This window comes from Nelusetta ayraudi, unplaced genomic scaffold (genome assembly GCF_046127955.1).
Source record: "Nelusetta ayraudi isolate G7.1 ecotype Tasmania unplaced genomic scaffold, CSIRO-AGI_Nayr_v1 ptg000084l, whole genome shotgun sequence".
NCBI classification, from domain to species: Eukaryota; Metazoa; Chordata; class Actinopteri; order Tetraodontiformes; family Monacanthidae; genus Nelusetta; species Nelusetta ayraudi.
Window position 1 is genome coordinate 7,826,821 of NW_027466134.1, and position 20,330 is coordinate 7,847,150.

The following is a 20,330-nucleotide window of genomic DNA, read 5'->3' on the forward strand; positions in this document are numbered from 1 at the left end:
CCCCAAAAACCCCCCCCCAAAAAAAACATCATCCATCCCCGGCAGCAGATAGAAGATGGACTGTGCTGTGAACTGGGAGCTTGATGACTAGAGATGATCTTTTGTGGACGCTCAGTTCAGCTTCTGTACTGGCTGGGCCCCCCCCAACCCCTCCACCACCTCCTCCCTTACCGCCCTCCCCATCCCTTTCGGGGAGCCGGAGAAAAACAAGAGTTGGAGAGTGGGGCGGGCGGGGGGGGGGGTGAGTGGGGGGTTCTTGTTGAAGGGAACAGAGGCCCTTGTTGGTCGGGGGCCCGTGCCTCCCGGGGGCCGTCCTGAATCGGAATGCCCAGTGCAATCAGTCACATGGCCGGCCGGCGGACAGATGTGTGGCTCCCAGCTGTGATCGGGACACTCCGGCTCTTTCTCTCCCTCTCTCCCTCTCTCTCTCTCTCTCTCTCTCTCTCCCTCTCTCTCTCCCTGAGCTGATGCCGCTGCCGCTCTGGAAGACGTGAATGAGGCCTCTTTATCTGCCGTGGAGCCTCGACATCGCTACCCTGTTCATCCACCGCCGGCAGCTAATTGGGACACCACGCCCCCCCCTCCTCCCCCCAGCGCCGCTCCTTTTGTTCGGCTCTGTGTGTTGCGGCGTCTCAGAGAACCTCCCCGAGGCGAATGAACACTCACTGTCCCCCCCCCCACCCCCACCTCCCCCTCCCTCCCAACCCCCAAGTCATCTGCAGACGCCTTGTTCACTTTTAAAAATAAATACAAGCGCACAAAAACAAGACAAGTCAAACGTTTACACTCAGCAAAGTGCTCTGACTGAGGAGGAGCTTTATTCCTCCTCTTCTTCCACCACCCAAAGAAAAAGTCTTCAGGAAAAATATATTTTTTGGGCTTTTTTCCCCCCTTTGGCTTTTCTCGCACAAAGTGCTTCAGTACTTCAGAGGAAAAACTGCTGCAGTCTAAATGATGGTGCAGACGCACCTGCATACAGAAAATCTCATCTCCAGGAGGAAATCCACTCGGCTGATTATTTCATTCTTGTTTTGTTTTAACTGCTAATAAATATCCAACATTAAATACACAACTGAGTCCTCTCTGATCATATTAAACTGAGCTTTATATAGAATTGTTTCTGCACACAATTTTCTTTGCAAATTATTACAAACTCTGAGACTTGCAATCAGTGTAATACATTCATACGTGATAAGTTGTAAGTTAGGGCTCAACTTGTAGTACTGCAAAACAACACAATCGGATATATTTGACATATGTTTATTAATCAACTAACCTCTTCCGTGCATCATCACATCTTTATTTGGGGATCATGAACTGAGATTCAAAAATTCTAAAGATTTCTATCCGGTGCTTCAATGCCAAACAAGAACAAACGACTTTAAATAAAATGTGCCAAATGTCATTCATGCGTTTTTTGGGTTGTTGTATTTTTGCCAAACTTCCCTCCGAGCTGTCCCCAGCAGCCACGTCTCACATATCGAAGCGCTGGTTCCTGGTCAGGGAGCCCCGCCTCTCTCGGAAGTACATGTTGACGTAGGAGGTGATCAGGTCGTCCATCTTGTAGCCCTGATGGCCGAGAAGAAGAGCCGGAGGTGAGGATGGGGGAGAGAGGGGTGGCGGAGTCAAGGGCGGCTGAACCGCCGCCAGCACGCAGCCGGCCAGTTGACCTACCAGCGACGTCTCGCACAGGAACTTGCTCCCCTTCACCAAGTTGCCGAGAGTCATGTGGAAGTAGGTGCTGCCGCTGGACCAGCTGGCGATGCGGTTGAAGGGGTAGTTGGCCAGCTCCTCCTACACGCCGCCAAAAACACACACGCGGCTTTGAAGGTCCAGTGTGTAAACTTTGGCCTGATTTATGATTTTCATATTAGTAAAAACTTAATATACTCCCTATCAATACATTAATAAAAGTGTATACTCGCAGTACGATAAAAGTCATTTGGTTTTCCTACACATAGAATACTTCTTTTTTTTATATGTAAGAATATACATATAGCAATAAGAGTCTTGCTCCCAGTTTGCTAACATCTTGCACCACCACATTTCTAAGGAAGCCTGGTGTGGACAATCCAGCTGCCTGACAGTGTGTTTCGTAATTAGGGTGAATGCTCCCGTCCTCAAACAAACCAGCAACAAAGAAGGTGGACGAGGTATCCAGGTTTGTGTGTGCAGGCCACTGTAGTTCACTGGCAAACTCGGGAGGAGGGGGAGTAAGAAGGTGCTGCATTCTCAAATGTAACCACTTGATGTCGCCGTTTCTTCTCAAAATCACCAAATATGACACACTTAACCTTTAAAAACTGTGTGTTCTGTACCTTAGTTTTGGGGTTGAAGATGGTGAGTCCTTTGCTGCTGATGGCGATACGAACGATGTCTGGGAAACTGGGTTCAGATGTTTGCTAGCAAAAGAAAAAGAACACTGAGGAACGAGCGAGCGAAAGAGATAAAAAAAAAAAGTCCTCACTCATTGACTGCGGTTGTGTTTTTCTGCAGCCGTGCACTTTGTGCGTGGTTCTCACAGGGGGGCGGCTGATAAGAGATCCCGACCCGACCAGACTCAGCAGGCCGGCCTAACCGCAGACGACAGCAGGGCGAGGTGGGCGGAGAGGTCGCAGCGACTCACACTCACCTTCACCTCGAAGAAGGCGCAGCCGAAGGTGGGCCAGCGGTACAGCGTCTTCAGGAAGGCCAGCTTGGCCTCGTCCACCGTAATGCGACCTCGCTTAGCGAAGGCGGCCTGGATGCTCTGGAAAACCGCAGACACGCAGACGCATCACTTTCAAGTAAATAATCAGCCCGACTTCCCCCTCCACCCCCCACCACCACCACCACCACCACTCCCCTCACCACCCCTCCACCCCAACCTCCAGCAGCCTGCAGGCTGTTTCCCAGAGAGCAGCAGATTCAGGCGGCGCATCAGCAGCATAATGTGCACATTGTTCCTCTGGCCAATGCAAAGAACGAAGCCGGCTCTGTTCTAGAATTATATTATTAGCACAGTGAAGCCAGTCAATAGTTGGTGCCACATAATGATTTTTAAGTTGCTGTGCATCAAACTCTGTTTTAATTCATTGGAGCCAAAGAGCCGCTTGTGTTTCGTCCTGTTTGTCCTCGTTGAGGAAAGTTTGTTTACGTCCAAACAGGCTTCTTCCACCATCGACTCCTTTATAGTCAGAAACAAGTCAACAACATACTGGGACAGTTGGGAAGTTGCTTAAAATCATTTGAGTGAACCATAACAAACATGTTATGGTTTACCAGTATCAGGAATGATGAGTGTGGACTAGGTGGGAAACAGGTCTTTATCATTATTTGTTTTATCTATTACTGGATTTTTTTTTTAAAAAAATGTGTTTATTGTACTATTGTTGTGATTTGCATCCCAGCAGGATGAGAAAGTTTAAGATTTTTTTGGCAGGAACAACAAACAATACACATTTTAACTCTTCCAAAAAAAAAAAACAACAACAACGTTGCTCCCAGAACCTTTTTCCACTCGTTCTCAGACGCGGCCTTCAGCTGGTCCATGGGCACCAGTTCCTTCAGCACCCTGGGGATCATGGCCACCTGAGGGTGGTTGTTTCCTGATTTGATGTGGAGCAGCAGCGCCGCCATGCTGACCGTCTCCTCCCTGCTGCTGTTGTGGTAGCCTCGCAGGTACTTTGGAAGCTCCTGCAACACAGCGCAGATGTTTACGTCACGTTCGGTCAGGTAGCAGAGCATCGGCCTGACTGTGGAGTTAAACCTTCCCATGATGCAGCTGGGCTCTGGGAGTGGGGGGGGGGGGGGGGGGGGGTAAAAGAAATAGGTTTATTCTATCACAACAATGTGTGTTTCTAAAGATCAGGGGCCTGATTTGCAGAGATCCCCAAAACAAACTCGTGGCTGGCAGAGTGTGCTCCTTGTTTGGTTGGGCGTGACGCAGCTGATCTGCTACAGATGCAAATGAGAACAGATGCAAACATGGCAGAGGGTGTGGCGCACAATCCACAACACTAACAGCAGCCCACTGTGTGGAAGAAGCCGGCGCCTGTTTAGCATCGGCCCTTTTCAGATGAGCCAGTGATCGTCTGTTTCAGGCGAATGGCAAGTCACCGCATTCACTCCATTCACCCTTTAGCATCTCCAGCTAGCTTAGCATTGCTGTTGAATGGTGATTGATTTTGCACACATGCAAAATGGTATCAAATGCTGGAGTGTCTGCCCGCTCTTTGAAACCCGCGATACAGAAGATCTGAGGCCTTTTCAAACTCTGCAAGGAACATTTTCCTCCAGGGGGGGCCTATAGGGGGCAGTGTTGTCAAGTTTATCTGAGACTTTGTTCTATTTGTGCGACGACGAGCACGAGCACCTGGGGGAAGTGGAAGATAAGGTCGGCCTCCGGGTCTTTGCCAGGCACCACGTTGAACCACAACTTCCTCATGAAGAAGACCTGGTAGGGGACGCTGACCATTGAAACTGCAGAACGCACACACACACACACACACACACACACACAATGTTCTTATAGATAATAACTCAGCAGCAGCCTGATCAGACGTACATCGAAATAACTTTTACCCTCTTTAATCATCTTGTTTTTCTTGGACCAGTCGGTGATTTGTTTCAAACTGTCGAAGAAGTAGTCTGTGTCCGCCAAACTGAGAAGCTTAAAAAAAAAACACACACACACACACACACGCACAAACAAAGCGCGCATTAAATAAATACATAGACACATGGGAAACAGGCGACTCGGTAGGAGAAGGTCCTCGTCGAGCCGCGAACCTTCTCCTGTGTTTTGACAAAGATGCTGTAACCGTCGGCCGAGGAGAGGTTCAGCTCACTGCCGATGGTCTTGATGAGGTCCCTGACCCTGGTGCTGGTGGACACCTCAAATTTCTACACATGGGCAGAGAGAAGGCGCAGGGAGAGGAGAGAGAGAGGAAGAGGGATCAGTGGGTTCCTGGGAGAGCCGGGTGGTGGTGGTGGTGGTGGTGGTGGTACCGCACCTCCTCCGTGTCGTTGGGGAAGTAAACTTTGTGGAAGATCTGGGTGCTGTTCAGCTGGATGGCGTCCACCTCCACAGGATGTGGCGGCAGCTTCCTGGGCTCCATCCTGCACAGAGACGGAACGCACACCTCCCCTTTTGTAAATGCAGACAGAGCAGCAGGGAATTTAGGTAGAGAAGAGAAAACGGGGGGCGGAAGGTGAAGCGGCTGCGCTGAGCAAAGACTCCGCAGATTCACTTGGAAAGTTCAAACTGAAACCAAAACTACACTGAGCATATTGCAGAACAATATTTGTGTTTAGTCTAGTGTGGCAACTTGTGTGACATACAGTGTACAAACTGTACAAATAATACACAAAATATTTTCATTACTTGCTATTCTGAAAACAGCCTTTCCTATTGGCCAATAGGAACGGCTTTGGAGCTTCACTATTCTATTGCCTCTCCTGTTTAATCCTTGTTTTATTGGCAGCAAATTAAATTTGTAATTCAGCTCCTTGCGCTTAAAAAAAAAACTCAATAACATACCAGGCTTCATGCATGTATCCGCTAAATCCCCGCATGCTAGCAGGAGGCTGTAAACAGAGGGCTAAGTGTGCTGTTTTCCTGGAGATCTGAACTGGAGATTCCTTGGCTGAGGAGTCATGTGAAGCTGCCCCGCTGGAGTCAAGAATTAAATATTTCCAAAACAATAAATAAAAATGGGACCTTCAAGTTTGTCCAGGAGATTCTAAACCCTGCTGTGGAATTTCCCTTTGAAAAGTTGCGTCACGCTGCCAGCCATCCACAGGGGAAGACATGTTGTTTTTTTTCCCCCTGTCCCTGCTGGAGTGGACATGTGCTCCTCACGTCAGACACGGAGAGGAACTCTGACCTGAGCGAGTTGTGCAGCCGCCGCAGACAGTCGGAGGCCAGCGGCTCTCGCTCCCTCGACTCCAGGAAGCGCAGGGCAAACTTGAGGAGCGGCTGGCTGGGAGGAAACAGGCCGCAGCAGAGCCACAGCAGCTGCCAGCCCTGCTCCATGCTGAGCCTGCAGCCAGACACACACACACACACACACACACACACACACACACACACACACACACACACAGGCAATATCTGAGACAAAGTCACCTGACCTCAGGACCTGGGCAGGAAGTCGCGTTTGAGTGGCCACGCCTCCATGTTTAGCTTTAACTCTCTACTTTTCTTCTTCTGTTGTTATTTAAAGAGTTGCAATGATTATTATAATGACTGGATGGGCCACAATCCCTATACGCCATATGCTACATACACACACATGAATTAAAAATGGACGGCTGCCTCTAAAGTTTTGCAGGCCATCCTCCTAATTTGTGTCCTGGATCTGGCAACCCTGGTGAGGGATGCCCTCCTTTAACACAGGGAATATTTTAGAATTAACAAACCATGTGACTTGCTCACATATTTCAACAAAATTATATGAACTATAGCAATATATATATTTTTTAAGATTTTATATTTTGGTGGGACAGTAATCAAGAAATGAGTGAAACCAAAAAGATTTTTTTTTTAAAAAAAAAATAACTGAATTCACCTGACATGAGGCTACAGTATAAATTCAGAAATAAATAAATAAAAAAACGTCTGGTCATACTGGTTCCTGTTGCTGGTCATCTGCTTCATGATCTGGCAGTAGATCTCATCCCTCAGCACCTCGAACTTGGTGGGCGGCTCGAAGATCTGGTCGGTGAGGTCCAGCGGACTCTGCTGCTGCTTGGTGGGGTAGTCGCCCATGTACTTCAGGATGGGTGCGAGAGTCAAGGCACAACCTCAACCACAAGCTACTTCAACTTTGATCCAACACGGCTACTGCAGTAAATATTTCAGCTGTATCTTTCACGTAGCCACTTAGCATCCACTCTTTGATTAGCTGCAAAAACGTGACAAATAGAGACACAGGTTGTTTTGTTGTTTTTTTTTAAAGGTGCAAAATGCCATGTGGTGTCGCAGGATATCAGTGAAGGCCAGACAGGCTTTGTGGCTGAGGTCCGCGTTTCCCAGCAGCTTCTTCAGCAGCGGCTGCCTGATTGGCTCTCGGGAGTGAAGCCACAGCTGCTCGGGGGAGGCGTTCCTGGACATCACCTGGCGGTTGACGTCCCTGCTGGGCTGCCTGAGGGAAGATGTTGCTGCTGTCAGTGGGGGGGGCGCGGGGTGTTGATCTCTGCCAGCAAGGGAAAAGAGAGGCAAAGTTCCTCAAGTACCTGAAGTAATTGATGGCGTAATCCTTCAGCGTGGCGAGAGGTCGTCTGTCGATGGTGCCCATCTCCTTCTGCACCATGTCTTTCCTCTGGTTCGGAGACAAGCTGAGCAGATTCTGAAACAGCACACACCAGACGTTACGACGGCCACCATCTCTCCGCTGTGGTTAAAAACAACAATAGTAATAAATAATGAAATCTCTGTACCAAGAGCTCCTTGCTGGGTTTGGTGAGCGTGGGCAGGATGAAGATGGCGTCGATGGGGACGGCCCCGGTTTTCCCCGTGCGCTCGTTGCATCCCTTGATCCAGCCACGCTGCTGGGAGAACTCGTTGTCTTTGATCATCACGATGAGTTCTCCCTTCCGGAAGCTGAGCAAGGTGGGGTCGTCTGTGGGGGAGGAGATGGAGGAGACGGGGGAGGAGGGAGGCGGAGATTAGCGAGGGGAATTGGCATGCAGCGGCCACCCGGGTGGCGTCTCACCTCGCCTGTCGGCCTCCTTCAGGGTGATGGCGTACTGGGATCTCTCGGTCAGGCCGCTGAGGAACATGGTGATCAGCTCGGCCATGTCCTCGGCCGTCCGTCCACTCAGGCCAAAGTCGCCCTTCAGGGTGACGAGCCTCACCGCCTGGCCTAATTTAGTGCCTCTGGGAGACCGAGGAGGAGGAGGAGGAACCACAAAACACACATCAAACTCTTGACATTTACTCGCACGGACACAGCTGAAATCAAACAAATATATATATTTTTTTTCAGGAAGCAACTTCTGCCGTCCGTCTTTAAAAGCCACAGACGATAACGAGAAGGAACAACAGAAAGTGTCTTCAAGAGAAAGAGTCAACACGTTAGCACTGAACACTCACTTCTGCAGTCAAACAAGATCAAGGGACTAAACTTAAGGTGTGGAACATCATTGGAACCGTCCGCCAATAGGAAGCCTGGAGCTGTTGCTACCTGACTCTGCTGGCTTTTTTTTTTTTTTTTTTTTAAACTGATTGGTCTGCTTGCAACGTGATTGACAGAGGGTTTTGTCGCACCTTCATGTTTTGACACTTTCACGAGACGGAAGAATCAGTAAGTGTTTCCCGTGACAGCCGAGGTTGTTTTTCTCTACCTGATGGCGTTGACGCCCGTCACCTCTGGGAAAGAGAGCGACAGCAGCTTCCTCTCCTTCTCATCCAAGAAGGTGAGTCCGGTCCAGTTGATGGCCACGATAAAGTTGCTTTTCGGCAGCTGAGGACCTACAAAATAGATAAAGACAAACAAAAGCAATCAACCAGGAGTTGTGGCTAAATACTGAGGCATTGTCTCTTTCACTGCACGGCTTCTGGCCATGATTTTAGTTTAACATTACTCTACTCAAAAGTATTTTCTTTTGGCTTCTTTTGCAAGACGGGCATGTGAAATAAATACAGCAGTTTTGTGAAAACACATGCGTCAAAATCACAAGCCGTCCAAAAAGAATGGGCCATTATTTTCAATACTGGTGAGTTCCTGACAGGAGTTGCTTGCAGTCTGAATGCCGAACCTGAGACGGCGGAAACTTTGAAGAACCTGGAGAAGAACATGGGCCACTTTTCCCGGGCGTAGTCCACCACCTCGGCCTTCACAGAGTCCACCTGCTGCTGGTTCGCCACGAAGGAACCCTGGTGAAGTTGAGAAGACGACGTCAGAGCTCCTCCTCCTCATTTCCCACACCTCCTCCTCCCTCCTCCTCCTCCTCCTCCTCCTCCGATCCTCCTTCGCCTCCTCCTTCAGCCCCTTCAGCTCCTCCTCCCTCACCTCCACCCTCTCCTTCCCCATCCTGCCACACTCACCTGAGAGTGAGCCGCCCCCACCACCTGCAGCCACTTGGCCTCGGTCTTGGCCTTTAGCTGAGAAGCACTGATGATCTCGTTGACGGCCACCTTCACCAGCGCCGAGGTGCTCCTGGAGCCATGCTGGACATACAAGTGTTTGGCGGCCAGCTCGACGTACGTGTCCTCCTGTCGGCCAAATCAAAAAACAAACGACGACAGGTGAACAAAGGCCGACGTCCTTCCAGGGGACGATTCCCCACTGCAGGCTCCTCCCCTCGCCCACCTTGTCGCAGCGGTACTCGCCCAGCTTCAGGCCCTGGACGATCTGCCTGTAGATGAGGTCGGTGCTCTTCTGGTCCTCCGCGCAGTCGTGCCACGGGGTGAAGATCTCCTTGCGGAAGAAGAGCCTCCAGGGGGCGTGCTGCTCCTGCTTGCCCCGCCTCTTCACCTCCTGCTCGCACTGGGAGATGGCGTCCATCAGGTGCTCCCGGCCGCTGCCCAGAGCCCAGACCTGCAGGGAGGAGGCGAGGTGGGAGGTTGAGGAAAAACTACCGCGGTTAAAAAAAAGAAACAACCTGAGACTCGGGCCGGACGGCTTTTTTGGTGAACGAATGATCTCATCTGGCGATGTCGTCACCTTCTCATACATGGAGACGTAGAGGGAGAAGCCAAAGGTGTCGCTGAGCTGGACCTTCTTGGCCAGCGCCTGGCAGATTTCCCCGGCGGTGGAGGCCGAGTCCACCGGCAGGCTGAGGGTTCGACCGTCCATCAGAGTCACCGCCACGACGATCGGCCTCTTGGTCTTGGTCGCCTGGCACGCACGCAGGGGAAGGAGAAGCAAAAAGTCTTTGTGACCATCAAGGGTAATTTCAGTCAGAACCAATAAACTCTCTCTTGTTGGGTTATTTCTTTTTATCGTTTTGTTCCAATGTTTTAAAGGTCCAGTGTGTAAAATTTGACTTGATTTATGATTTTCATATATATATATATAGAAGGTGAACATACTGGCCATAAATACATTAGTGAAAGTGTATAATCGCACTACAATAGAAGTAAGTTGGTTTTCCTAGCCTTAAAATGGTTCTCATATGTATATTAATATACATAGAACAATAAAGGCCTTGCTCCTGGTTTGCTGCCAACTTGCACCACCATTTTTTAAGCAAGCCGACCAAACAGTGGCCGAAATACAAAATGCGCTGTCAGGCCGGCTTCCTTATAAATTTTACAAACTACGCCTTTAGCACCAGAGTCCCTTTGCGGCATCTCTGCCAGGACACCTCAGTACCTCCAGCTCCAGCCAGGCGGGAGGTTCTCCTCGCACCCCGTTCATCACCGTCCGCCGCAGCCGCTTGGTGCAGTAGGAGGCGTAGCCGGCCGGAGCGGAGCGGATGAAGTTCAGCAGGTACTGCGAGGTGAAAGCAAAAATAAATAAAATAAGAGGGAAGCCGGGGTGAAGAGAAACTTCACGGTGAAGGACGCAGCAGAGGGCCAGGACTGGTGCCACTCACTCTGGAGAAATGCTGGCTGGGCGGGAAGATGCCCAGACAGAGCGCCAGCAGGATCCAGCCGCGCATGAAGCTGTTGCGACTCAGGTTCTCCTGCGTCTGCTTGCAGATCTGACAGTAGATCTCGTCTCTGACAGGGGGAAAGGTTTCATGGTGGGGAAGAAAATATGAAAGACTTAAAGGCTCAGTACCAGTTTCCTGTATACGGGTGAAGAGTGAAAACAGTTTTTTTTTTCTGGGAAAAAAACGATTCATCGATTAATCTATCCTGGATTGGAGCTTTATTTTGTTAATTCTGCTGCCACTAAACGTTGGTTCCGCTATTGTGTTTCACACGGACGATTACTGTGACACGCTGCGATCCAGAGATCCAACAATGTGATATTTTTAGATAAACATTTTAAAATATATTTATTTTAAAATGTTTTTAAATATATATTTTTTTGTTTTATACATTTTCCGATGTGTCTTTTTCCACATCTTTACCACTTTACAACCCATTCAAATAATCAACATACCCATCTACGTGTCAGCAAGGTCTCATCAAGACGGGTGCGTTTTTTCAATATTCTACCTGAGGTCGCTCCTGATGATGGCGTATCCTACAATGATGTGTAATTTTTCCAGGGTGCTCAGCGGCCGGTCCAGCGTGGCTCCTTCTCCCGTCATGAAGTCGTCCCTCCCGTTCTGCAGGACGCAAGACGCCTTGTCACAACGCTTTAAACGCTTTGAAAACATGAAAAACTCCCTGCTCGGTGGGGGGTAACTACCAGGCGTCTCAACGATCCCTGGGGCTTCACTGTCGCCTTGGGCTCAGGGAGATCTCCCATGAACCTGAGGATGATCCACCACACGGTCAGCGAGGCCTGCGGGCGACGACAGGAGCACCGTGACTCGTAAACACGGACAATCCTCAGACAGAAGCAGCCGTGCTGGTGAGTTAAGGCGGCAAAGGACAATCACCAGGACGTCCTCTTTGTCTTCGTGGTGAAGCAGCGGCTGCCGTAGCCTCTGGCGGACGTAGGTGGGCGTGGCCGCACCCTGGAAGTACATGGAGGCGAACTTGGAGAAGGAGTACTCATCCAGGTCGAAGTCGTCTTCCTCTGCGTTGTCCTCCATTGGTAGGTCGTCAATGTCGATCTCCTCCAGCCTCCTCCCGGCTATGTTCTGCAGACGGATGCAGACATGTGGCAACGCGCTCTGCAAGGTTTGCAAAATGCGCTGGACTGAACGGGGAGCGAACCTCGTATCCTCCGGCCACGGGTTCCTCCTGCCCCAATAGGGGCAAGAACCCGAAGAAGCTGTCCACCATCTCCTGGTCGGTGATGGACTCGGTGCTGGGTTTTTCTTCCCTCTCCCTGGCACGCCTCAGCATCTCCTCCAGGTTGGCCTGCCTCAGCAACATGGCCTGATGTTCCTCCTCTCTCTGCTTAGCCGAGAGGAACATCTGGGAAGGAGAAAACCACAGAGCTGCTGGGGAAAAAAAAACCTCCAACGTCGAGTCGACCCGCCACAGCTTGAACGATAAGCTAATTACTTCTAATTGGCGCCATCTTCAATCCGTCTAATGGATTTGAAGGATTCCATCGCCAATTAGCCCGCTTTCACTTGTCACAAAACCAGGGGGAACAGCTGGAAGCTGTCTTCAGTGCCCCACAGGAGGAAGAACAAGAAACAGATGAGGTGATTGTAAATAGTGGCTGCAGCTAAGCTAAACTCATTGGATCGGTTCAGCTTGAAGTGACAGAATTTGTGCAATTGGTTTCCAAGGGTCGCTCGCTGCAACACTTTCTATTGGCTCTTTATGAGATAGACTGACAGGGTATCGCCTACCGATAAGCCGCGCAACAAAAACTGCCAACACGTCGGAATTCAGCAGGTGTTTAGAGACCTAATGACACGAGTTCTTACGTCTCTTTTGGTCTTGTTGAGGGCTCTTCTGGCCAACATGCCTCTGGTGTAAGCCTGCAGGAGGATCGCAGCTTGCCTCTTGCGCTGCCACTCCTTCCGGGCCAAGTGACCCCGGAAATGGGCCTGAAGCGCGATGGCCGCCTTGCGCTTAATGCGGTACTGGGTGTGGACCTGGCGCGACCGAATCCTAGCCTGTAGCCTGGCGAAGCCGTGCTGGACCTACAAATTGCCGGGACCAATGACATTGAGTCACGTCTTTTTCTTTTTCTTTACTAGTTTTTTTTACAGCAACGTCAGGGGTCAGAGTGGCGAGTCACCATTTTGAAGATTTTCCTGCCTTGGTGTCCTCTCCAGTATTTCTGAATGACAAGAGCACTCGCTCTTTGCCTGAGGAATTGTCTCCTACAAAAAAGGTTCAAGAATCATATCAACACAAAGTGGGTCAGTTTTATAATGGGAAAAAAAAGTATTCATGCGAGGGGGGGGGGGGTTTGTCTCATACCTGTATTTGAAGCCTTTCATGACTCTCTGAATAATTAGAGCCTTCCTATGAAGTTCTTTCAGTCGCTCCGTCTCCAGCATGGTGTCATGGAAGTCCTGGGGAAAGAACATAATATCAGGTTGAATTGCTGTATAATCTATTAAGGGCTGACAACAAGGTGAAGGATTGCATCAATGAAGAAAAAAAAAAAAAACACACAAGTGAAAGCACCCATTTTGTAATCTCAAAAAAGCAGTGATTCCTTACTACTGCTACGACCAAAGATAGAGACCACACAACCAACCAGCTGTTGGCCCCGCCCCCTGACACCTTATTTTTGTGCCCTTCCAAACACGCAGAAGGTCCAACAGTTTTAACAGGAGGTTGTAAACAAAGGGCTAAATATGCTGATTTCTGGAAACCTAGAGATATTTTTGTTAAACAAGGCAGCTCCACTAGAGTCTGGGGAAGATAAAGATTGGAAAATGGCTGTAATTTCTCACCATTAATCATTAAAGAAAGAGATTGGGGAATTAATATAATCGTCTTCATTTCCAGCAGGGAGATTTCCAGGTGACTATTTCTTCAACTTGTCAGGAACAAAATGCCGTATTTACTTGGGAAGTCATCTAATCAAACTTTTCCACAGCTGTATCCCCATCTGCATTACTGGTTCTATAACAGGGGGTGTTTTTGCTTTTTCCTCCTATCATCTGTTTCCATGTAAACAAACAAACAAAAAAAAATCCATCACTGATGGATCGGGCAGGACCTTGAGGAACATCTTGGTCTTGCCGGTCTTCCAGTGGCCTTTTCCTCCAAGTATAGTCTTGCAAATACTCTCGCAGGATTTCTTGACACCGTCCTGCAAAGAGCGACAGAGTTTCTGCAACCAGCTCAGCTCAAGAGGAAATTGGGGAAAACGTGTCAGGTTTTGTTCTTCCAGCTTACTTTCTTGGGATCACAGAGGCTCGTCTTCAGGAGGACCCTGTAGCGACCCAGGAACTCCTCAAAGGTGTAGCGCATGGGATAGCCAGCTTTCCGGATGCGGATGGTCTCCATCATGCCAGAGTAGCGCAGCTGACACATGCAGAGATCTCTGTCGAAGAGCTGAGAGACAAGGCGTACTTTTGAGAACATACCTTGTAGAGGAAAGGTGTGATTTTATTTCAACTTGGGTGTGGCTTTTGTCTTCACCATGGGCCTCTTGTAGTCATTCGGTTTGATGCAGCGGATAAAGAACGGTTGACAGGCAGTCAGCGTTTTCATCAGGGAGTCTAGAGACTGACGGAACTGGCCGACCAGGGTCGGGACACGTTTGTTGGTGTCCTGCATTTGCTGCGGTAGGGTTTAAAAAAAAGAAAAAACAAGGGTCAAGTCGTGGAAGTGATTGGGACCATGTGAAAGTTGGAGCTAAAGAGCAGCACTGACCCGCATGGCCATGGTGGCTGAAGTGATGACCATTTTGGGGTTGGAGCTTCTCTTGGCTGGGCTGCTGGACGGGACTTCGCCAAATGCCGCTTTGAGGAGCTTGTTGGTGGAGGTCTTCACCAGCTGGACCAAATCCGGGCTGAGCGTGTCACGGTTTTTCTCGAGGAAGCCTCAAAAGGAAGGTCAAACACGTTGAAATGAAGGCTGGAGAGAAATCTTGCCAAGAGGCTTGAGGTTTTAAATGTACCTGTGGTGTCATAGTACACAACTCCAGCAAAGTGTTGAATCCCAAACTGGGTCTCGTAACTGTTTTTGGGAGGAAGGTAAATGCCGCCTTTCCCATGGAGCTGATTGATCTTTTCCAACATGGTGGTATCAGTGCCCTGTCGAGGCAGAAATTCGAAAAAAAAAAAAAAAAAAGAACATAAACATAAAACAACTCCAACTGTGATTTTGGGGGGTTGTGGGGCGAGTCCAGACCTTTGGGAAGTGGCTCTCCTCGTCAATGAGCGCCATCATGTTCAGGGATTTGGCAGCCAGCGTGTCTAGCGTGCCCTGGTTGTCTTGGTAGTCGATGCGCGTCCACACGATGTCTTCCCGCGCGTACTCCTCCTGCTCCAACTTGAAAATGTGCCTGACAAAGAACTGCTGCAGCTGCTCGTTGGCAAAATTGATGCACAGTTGCTCGAAGCTGGCGGGGAACGGAATTCAGCCGACGTCACAAAACGCCAAACAAAAAATGTGTCAGGATGTCACAGGTGGTCGTGCAAAAACCTGTTGTGGTTGAAGTTCTCAAAGCCGAAGATGTCGAGTAAGCCGATGGACTGCTGGACCTCTTCTGCGTCCTTGTAAACGACTGAGTTGATTTTGTCCACCACCCAAATGAAAAGTTTTCCGTATATAGCCTGGAAGGACACATGGAGAAGTTTAGTGATCCCAGCTCTCACCGGGAAAAGGTAGAGCAGCGCGTCCAAGAAGAGACTGGTATGCTTAATCATGCCAGACTGAACATCTGAGAGGCCCATCTTGAGTGCTCTTAGGTGTTAGCTTGCTAACTAGTTAGTTAGATACATGACTGACGTGGCTAATGTTACCTTGAGAAAGGCGTCCTTGCCGTCCACAGCCTGGCTGATGGTCAGAGCTTTGGTCACACTTTCTCTGCTGGTCATGAAGGAGCGCTGGGTCAGACACTTCTCCAGCTTTTTGGAGTCCACCTGGTTGGTGTTGGGGACAAACACGGTCAAGGACCAGCTCCAATTGGATCCCTTTGTTTTGCATTTGAGGAGAGGAAAGAAAGGAAACCTCACACACCTCCAACAGCTTACTGGCCATGTCGAAATGGGCCGATCTGATGACATCACAGGCCTCCAGGTTGTTCACGATCGTCCCTGAGAAGGTGCGAGAACAACGTGTTTGATGAGACGATTGCGACTGTTGCCGCTATCTGAAAACATCTGAGAAGATCTTCCGCAGTGCCTTACCCTCCATTTCAACGTTTCCAAGGTGAAGGATGGCGGCCAGCAGTCGGCAGATCTCCCAGGAGTCGTTCTCAGTGAAGGTGAGGATCTTCAGCGCCGAGCGGAAGTGGGCGAACTCCTTCACGTCGTCCCGCCCCTCGCAGATGGTGCTGTTGCCCTGGTGGTGAGATCAGACGGGTGATAGCAGAGTGGTAACTTTGGCAGTGTAGCTGAGGAGCCCGACGTGTTCCCGGCATGCCGTACCATGGTCAGATACTTGTATTCGGCAGCCGTCCCCAGTGAGAGTGTCTTCTTTTGGTCAGCTGGCATTCCCATCAGCATATAGTAGAAGATGTGATAGTTTCTCTCCTCGGGCGGCTGATTGTCAGAGTGCATATGTGTTACTGCTGTCAAATTTCACCTGGTCATCAGCGCAAAACAACAACAAAAAAACACAAGGGCCCAAACCTGGCGGCACACTCTGGACTTTTCCAGTAGATACTGCTCAATGCGAGCTCCCTCAATGGCGCCACCTTTGGTGAAGTTGATGTCAATGTACTTTCCAAAACGGCTGGAGTTGTCGTTCCGGACGGTCTTGGCGTTGCCGAAGGCTGAGAGGCAGACCGAGGGTTGAGTTTTCAACATACGGGAGGAAATACGGTTTCAGTAATTGCATCGATAGTATCAAAACATTTGTTGTTGTCCTTGTTGTTGACGAGCTCGTACCCTCCAGGATGGGATTTGCCTCCAGGATCTGCTGTTCGATCCACGAGCGCTGCCCGCTCACCGCCGCCAGAAACTGCAGCATCAATTTGGTGCTCTCGGTTTTTCCTGCTCCCGACTCGCCACTGGTTAGCAAATTAAGGAGGTCGGCGAGTGAATGTGTGTTCCACGCAGCTTTTATAAATTCAAACAGATGAACAGATTTAAGTTTTAAAGTTTTACGTTTTTAAGGTGTTTTGGCAAGTTTGGTCTATCTAATTTGGAGATACTGATTTAATTCTTCCTTTAGTTCCTTTATTCAGAAGCAATGATTTACTTCTAAAGCGTGTGTATATGTTCATCTCGAAATATTTAGTAAGAAGTCAAGTTAAGTGAATATTAACGTATGTCCTAAAAAGAATTACAACTCATAAAGATTTCACACACTTGTTTCTGAACTCCACTGAGTAAATTGAATCGATAAACCTTTGCATTTTGCAGTTTTTCCTTAAGTGCATCTCATATTCACAATCACAGTGTCGGTGTCTTATCTTGGCCTCGCGCGGCCGGGACGAGCGGACAGACCTGATGACACAGCACTGGTTCTTTCGGTTGCGGCGCATGTTGAAGAAGCAGTTGTTGGCGATGGCGAAGACGTGCGGCGGCAGCTCGCCCAGCCGTCGGTCGGTGTACTTGTGCACGTGCTCGTTGGTGTAGATGGGCAGCAGCTGGTAAGGGTTGACCGCCACCAGAATGGCGCCTGTGTACGTCTGGAAACAGAGAGGAGTGTTTGGGCCGCAGTGAGTGTCTCCGTGTTTGTGTGCGTGTATGTGTGTGTGTGTGTGTGTGTGTGTGTGTGTGTGTGTGTGTGTGTGTGTGTGCGTGTCAATGAGCCACTATGGCGTCAACCAATGACCCTCCCTGACCTGCCTTTAGTCATGGCTGCTAAATGTCCAAAATGCGTGAGTTGGGAAGTTGGAGGTATGATTTACTGGGTTCAATAAAAACAAAAAGGCCTTGAGGGATGAAATCTTGTGTACCAAAAGCAGGTCAGTCAGTCGCTACAAAACCCAACAAAATACCCAAAGAAATGATTACTAAGTTTTACCTCATTGTATTCTGATTAAGTACTCCTACATATAGTGCAATGGAGCTTTTCTTTAATTTAAGTAATCTACAGCCTCACATGATTAATTAACCAAAAAAGCTCTCGGGATCTCCCGAAAACAGCATATTTAACCCTCTGTTTGCAGCCTCCATCTAAAACACTTGATTTTTAGCTTCCTGATGCTTTGTTGGACCTTTCACACGGTTCGTGGGGGAGCAAAACACGGCACTCTCAGAAGACGGAGCCAACACCTGTCTGGAGGTGTTGTCAACAATTTGGTATTGGGTGTGCGCCCATTGTGATGTCAGAAAGGGATGATTTCAAGAATTTATTTCTTTTTTCGTACACACTTCTTTGGGGATTTTGCTCATTTCTGAGACTTAACTGACTGGATGGACACACATACTGTTTGTTATAAAACAGACAGAAAACACAAAGCCCCATCAAGTGCGGGTCAAAGACGGGGACGTTTCTTCCCCCACACAGCTTTGCAACACACAACAAAATGGTCCGATTGATAATTGAATGGGCCGTTGCAGCGGCGGAGCAGAGAAACACTGAGAGTGGACACTCTCTGTCAACAGAGGCTCGTTTAGTCTCTACGGAGACAAACGACTCGGTGATAAAACAGCAGGGCAAAGTCTCGCGCGCTCAGTGACAGCGCTGGAGGGAGGGGCGGAGCCCAAAAAGGCCAGTAAGCGTTTCCACCGCGGGGGTTATGGAGCTCATAAAAGAAGGGCGACTCAAGTGGTGGCAGCGGCGACACCTACGTAGATGTGGCCCTCCTTGTGTCGCACCAGCAGGTTCCTGAGGAGCCCCTCCTCGCTCAGGTCGCCCAGCCGGATCATGTCCTCCACGCCGGTGACCGAGGTGGGGTGCATGGGCCGCAACACCCCCTCCATCTTCTTGGTGATCTTGTGCTCCTGTGTTAAAAAAAATAAAATAAAATAAAAAGTCCCTGTTAGGATCTCTGCGGTAGAAGCAAACACACGACACATTTGGAGGAGGAAGTCGTACCTTCCCATCGTCGTCGATTAGCCTGAGCTGCCCCGTATCGGTCACCGTGACCTCGGCTCCGATCGGCACCCCGGCGCTGGACTTCAACCAGACAAAATCCCCCTGAGATCAGATGGGATCAGAAGGAATGAGACCGGATTGAGGACGATCTGGATACTATTGGTGTGTAAATACACGAATGGCCGAGGTGCGACCGTACCTTCCTCAAATTCAGCATGACGGCAACATGAACTGCGGCGGAAACGGATGAATAAACACGTTAGCAAGTCAAAAACACTCTGAGCTCTACAGAGACACAAAGGTTTAAAGAATGTATTCCTGACTCCTTCAAGTCATTTAAAGAGGAAAAAGGACACAGTTGTCCCGCTGTTAAACACACACAAACACACACAAATTCACAAGACGATTGAAACACATTAAAACGAAAAGATGAGTGGCCCCTGGCGAGGTCTCTTACCTCAGAAGGTGGTGTGTAGAAGCTCGGAGGTCTCCAGGGGGGGAAATCTCACACTGAATCGCTGCGAAGCAGGAAGCACCGAGGCCACTTTATGGCCCGTTGACTTTGCTCCTGCTAATGTGGAGCCGCCCATGGAGAGCCTGACATGCCTGACGGGAAAGCACGTTGACCTGCTCCCTGTGCATCTAGTGCAGCAGCTTTGGGCCTGTGGAGATTCTTCTGTTTCTAGGTATATTGGATGAAGGGCTTTTCTTCTGCGCAACAACTCAGAAAACCTGACGTTTGACCGGTGACACTAACCTTCAGGTGTCTGTAGTTAGCCTGTTAGTCTCTTTGTCTGAAACAAGAGGGTTGAGTATTTTGGTTCATTTTTGCTTCTCTTTTTTTTCTTTTTTTGCCAAACTTTAGATTATTTTCACTTTTTTTGCAAACTTAATTGAATGGGTCAATTTACAGACCAAGAAAAACTGTGGTTGCAAGCAGCTCTTTAAAGGACTTTCCTGGAAAGGGTCACATGGTCATTACGACAACGTGGACATTTATGGCTTCGGCAGATAAAGGAAAAATGGTGACGATCTCCCTCTGGCGCTGTGACTCGTCGGACTCGTGGGCCGGTTCGAAGTGACCTGAAGTGAAACAAGTTTCACCGACGTGCAAAGGGGGAGAACCAATCATCACGCCTCTCTTTTCCTGATCGGTAAACAGCCTTCCGTGAGTCCACGACCACCAGCTCCGCACCGCAATCGTGTCGTAAACAGCAGATTAGGTAGAGGTGTGAGGGGAACGTGACTGAGCGAAGCAGCTCAAACCACCGTAACACTGTCGGTGAGTCGAGGTTACAGACGCTGGGATAACTTGGGCGTCTGGTTCAGCAAAGTTTTCAGTTCATCTGACCGAAAAAACAAGAGAAGCGTCCACAGTTCAGCATGTTTGGCCCGGTGTTTGCAGCCTCTTGCCAAACCTGATATTTGTTGGACCTCCCACATTTGTTAAGGAGAAGGCGGCGTCAGAGGGCGGAACCCACACTTGGCTGGGGGTGTGGCCACCAACCTGTCAGAGATGCCTACTCCCTTGGTGATGTCACAAAGAGCTGATGTCTAAGACCAGAAAATAGCATCAGTGTCGGCCAATAACACGCTGTGCTCACTATTGAAGCACAACCTTGCAAGTTTCTTGAATCTGAGAAGAAGAAATGTCAATATTCAAATTGTACGTTATTGTTTAAGTATCTTTACTATAATTACA

The 20,330-nt window shown here is 49.3% G+C and overlaps 1 protein-coding gene across 1 annotated transcript; it reads right to left on the reverse strand.

The window, feature by feature from the left end:
- Positions 1-776: 776 nt before the first annotated feature.
- Positions 777-19,428, reverse strand: myo7ba (myosin VIIBa). Its single transcript, XM_076045113.1, is given in 48 exon segments — positions 777-1,569; positions 1,675-1,794; positions 2,319-2,402; positions 2,633-2,749; positions 3,490-3,675; positions 4,355-4,461; positions 4,564-4,651; positions 4,771-4,884; positions 4,995-5,100; positions 5,868-6,023; positions 6,612-6,773; positions 6,981-7,127; positions 7,219-7,331; positions 7,423-7,604; positions 7,698-7,861; positions 8,329-8,455; positions 8,743-8,860; positions 9,032-9,199; positions 9,297-9,524; positions 9,651-9,824; positions 10,302-10,421; positions 10,525-10,651; positions 11,096-11,261; positions 11,264-11,387; positions 11,485-11,688; positions 11,765-11,968; positions 12,433-12,651; positions 12,750-12,834; positions 12,935-13,029; positions 13,686-13,778; positions 13,865-14,023; positions 14,111-14,251; positions 14,345-14,514; positions 14,592-14,727; positions 14,825-15,035; positions 15,119-15,249; positions 15,439-15,558; positions 15,656-15,732; positions 15,826-15,979; positions 16,066-16,179; positions 16,270-16,412; positions 16,528-16,649; positions 17,089-17,273; positions 18,382-18,534; positions 18,629-18,730; positions 18,828-18,859; positions 19,086-19,304; positions 19,386-19,428. Coding segments are annotated over 46 exon segments (6,330 nt in total). The 5' UTR covers positions 18,846-18,859; positions 19,086-19,304; positions 19,386-19,428; the 3' UTR covers positions 777-1,473.
- Between the last annotated feature and the right edge of the window lie 902 nt (positions 19,429-20,330).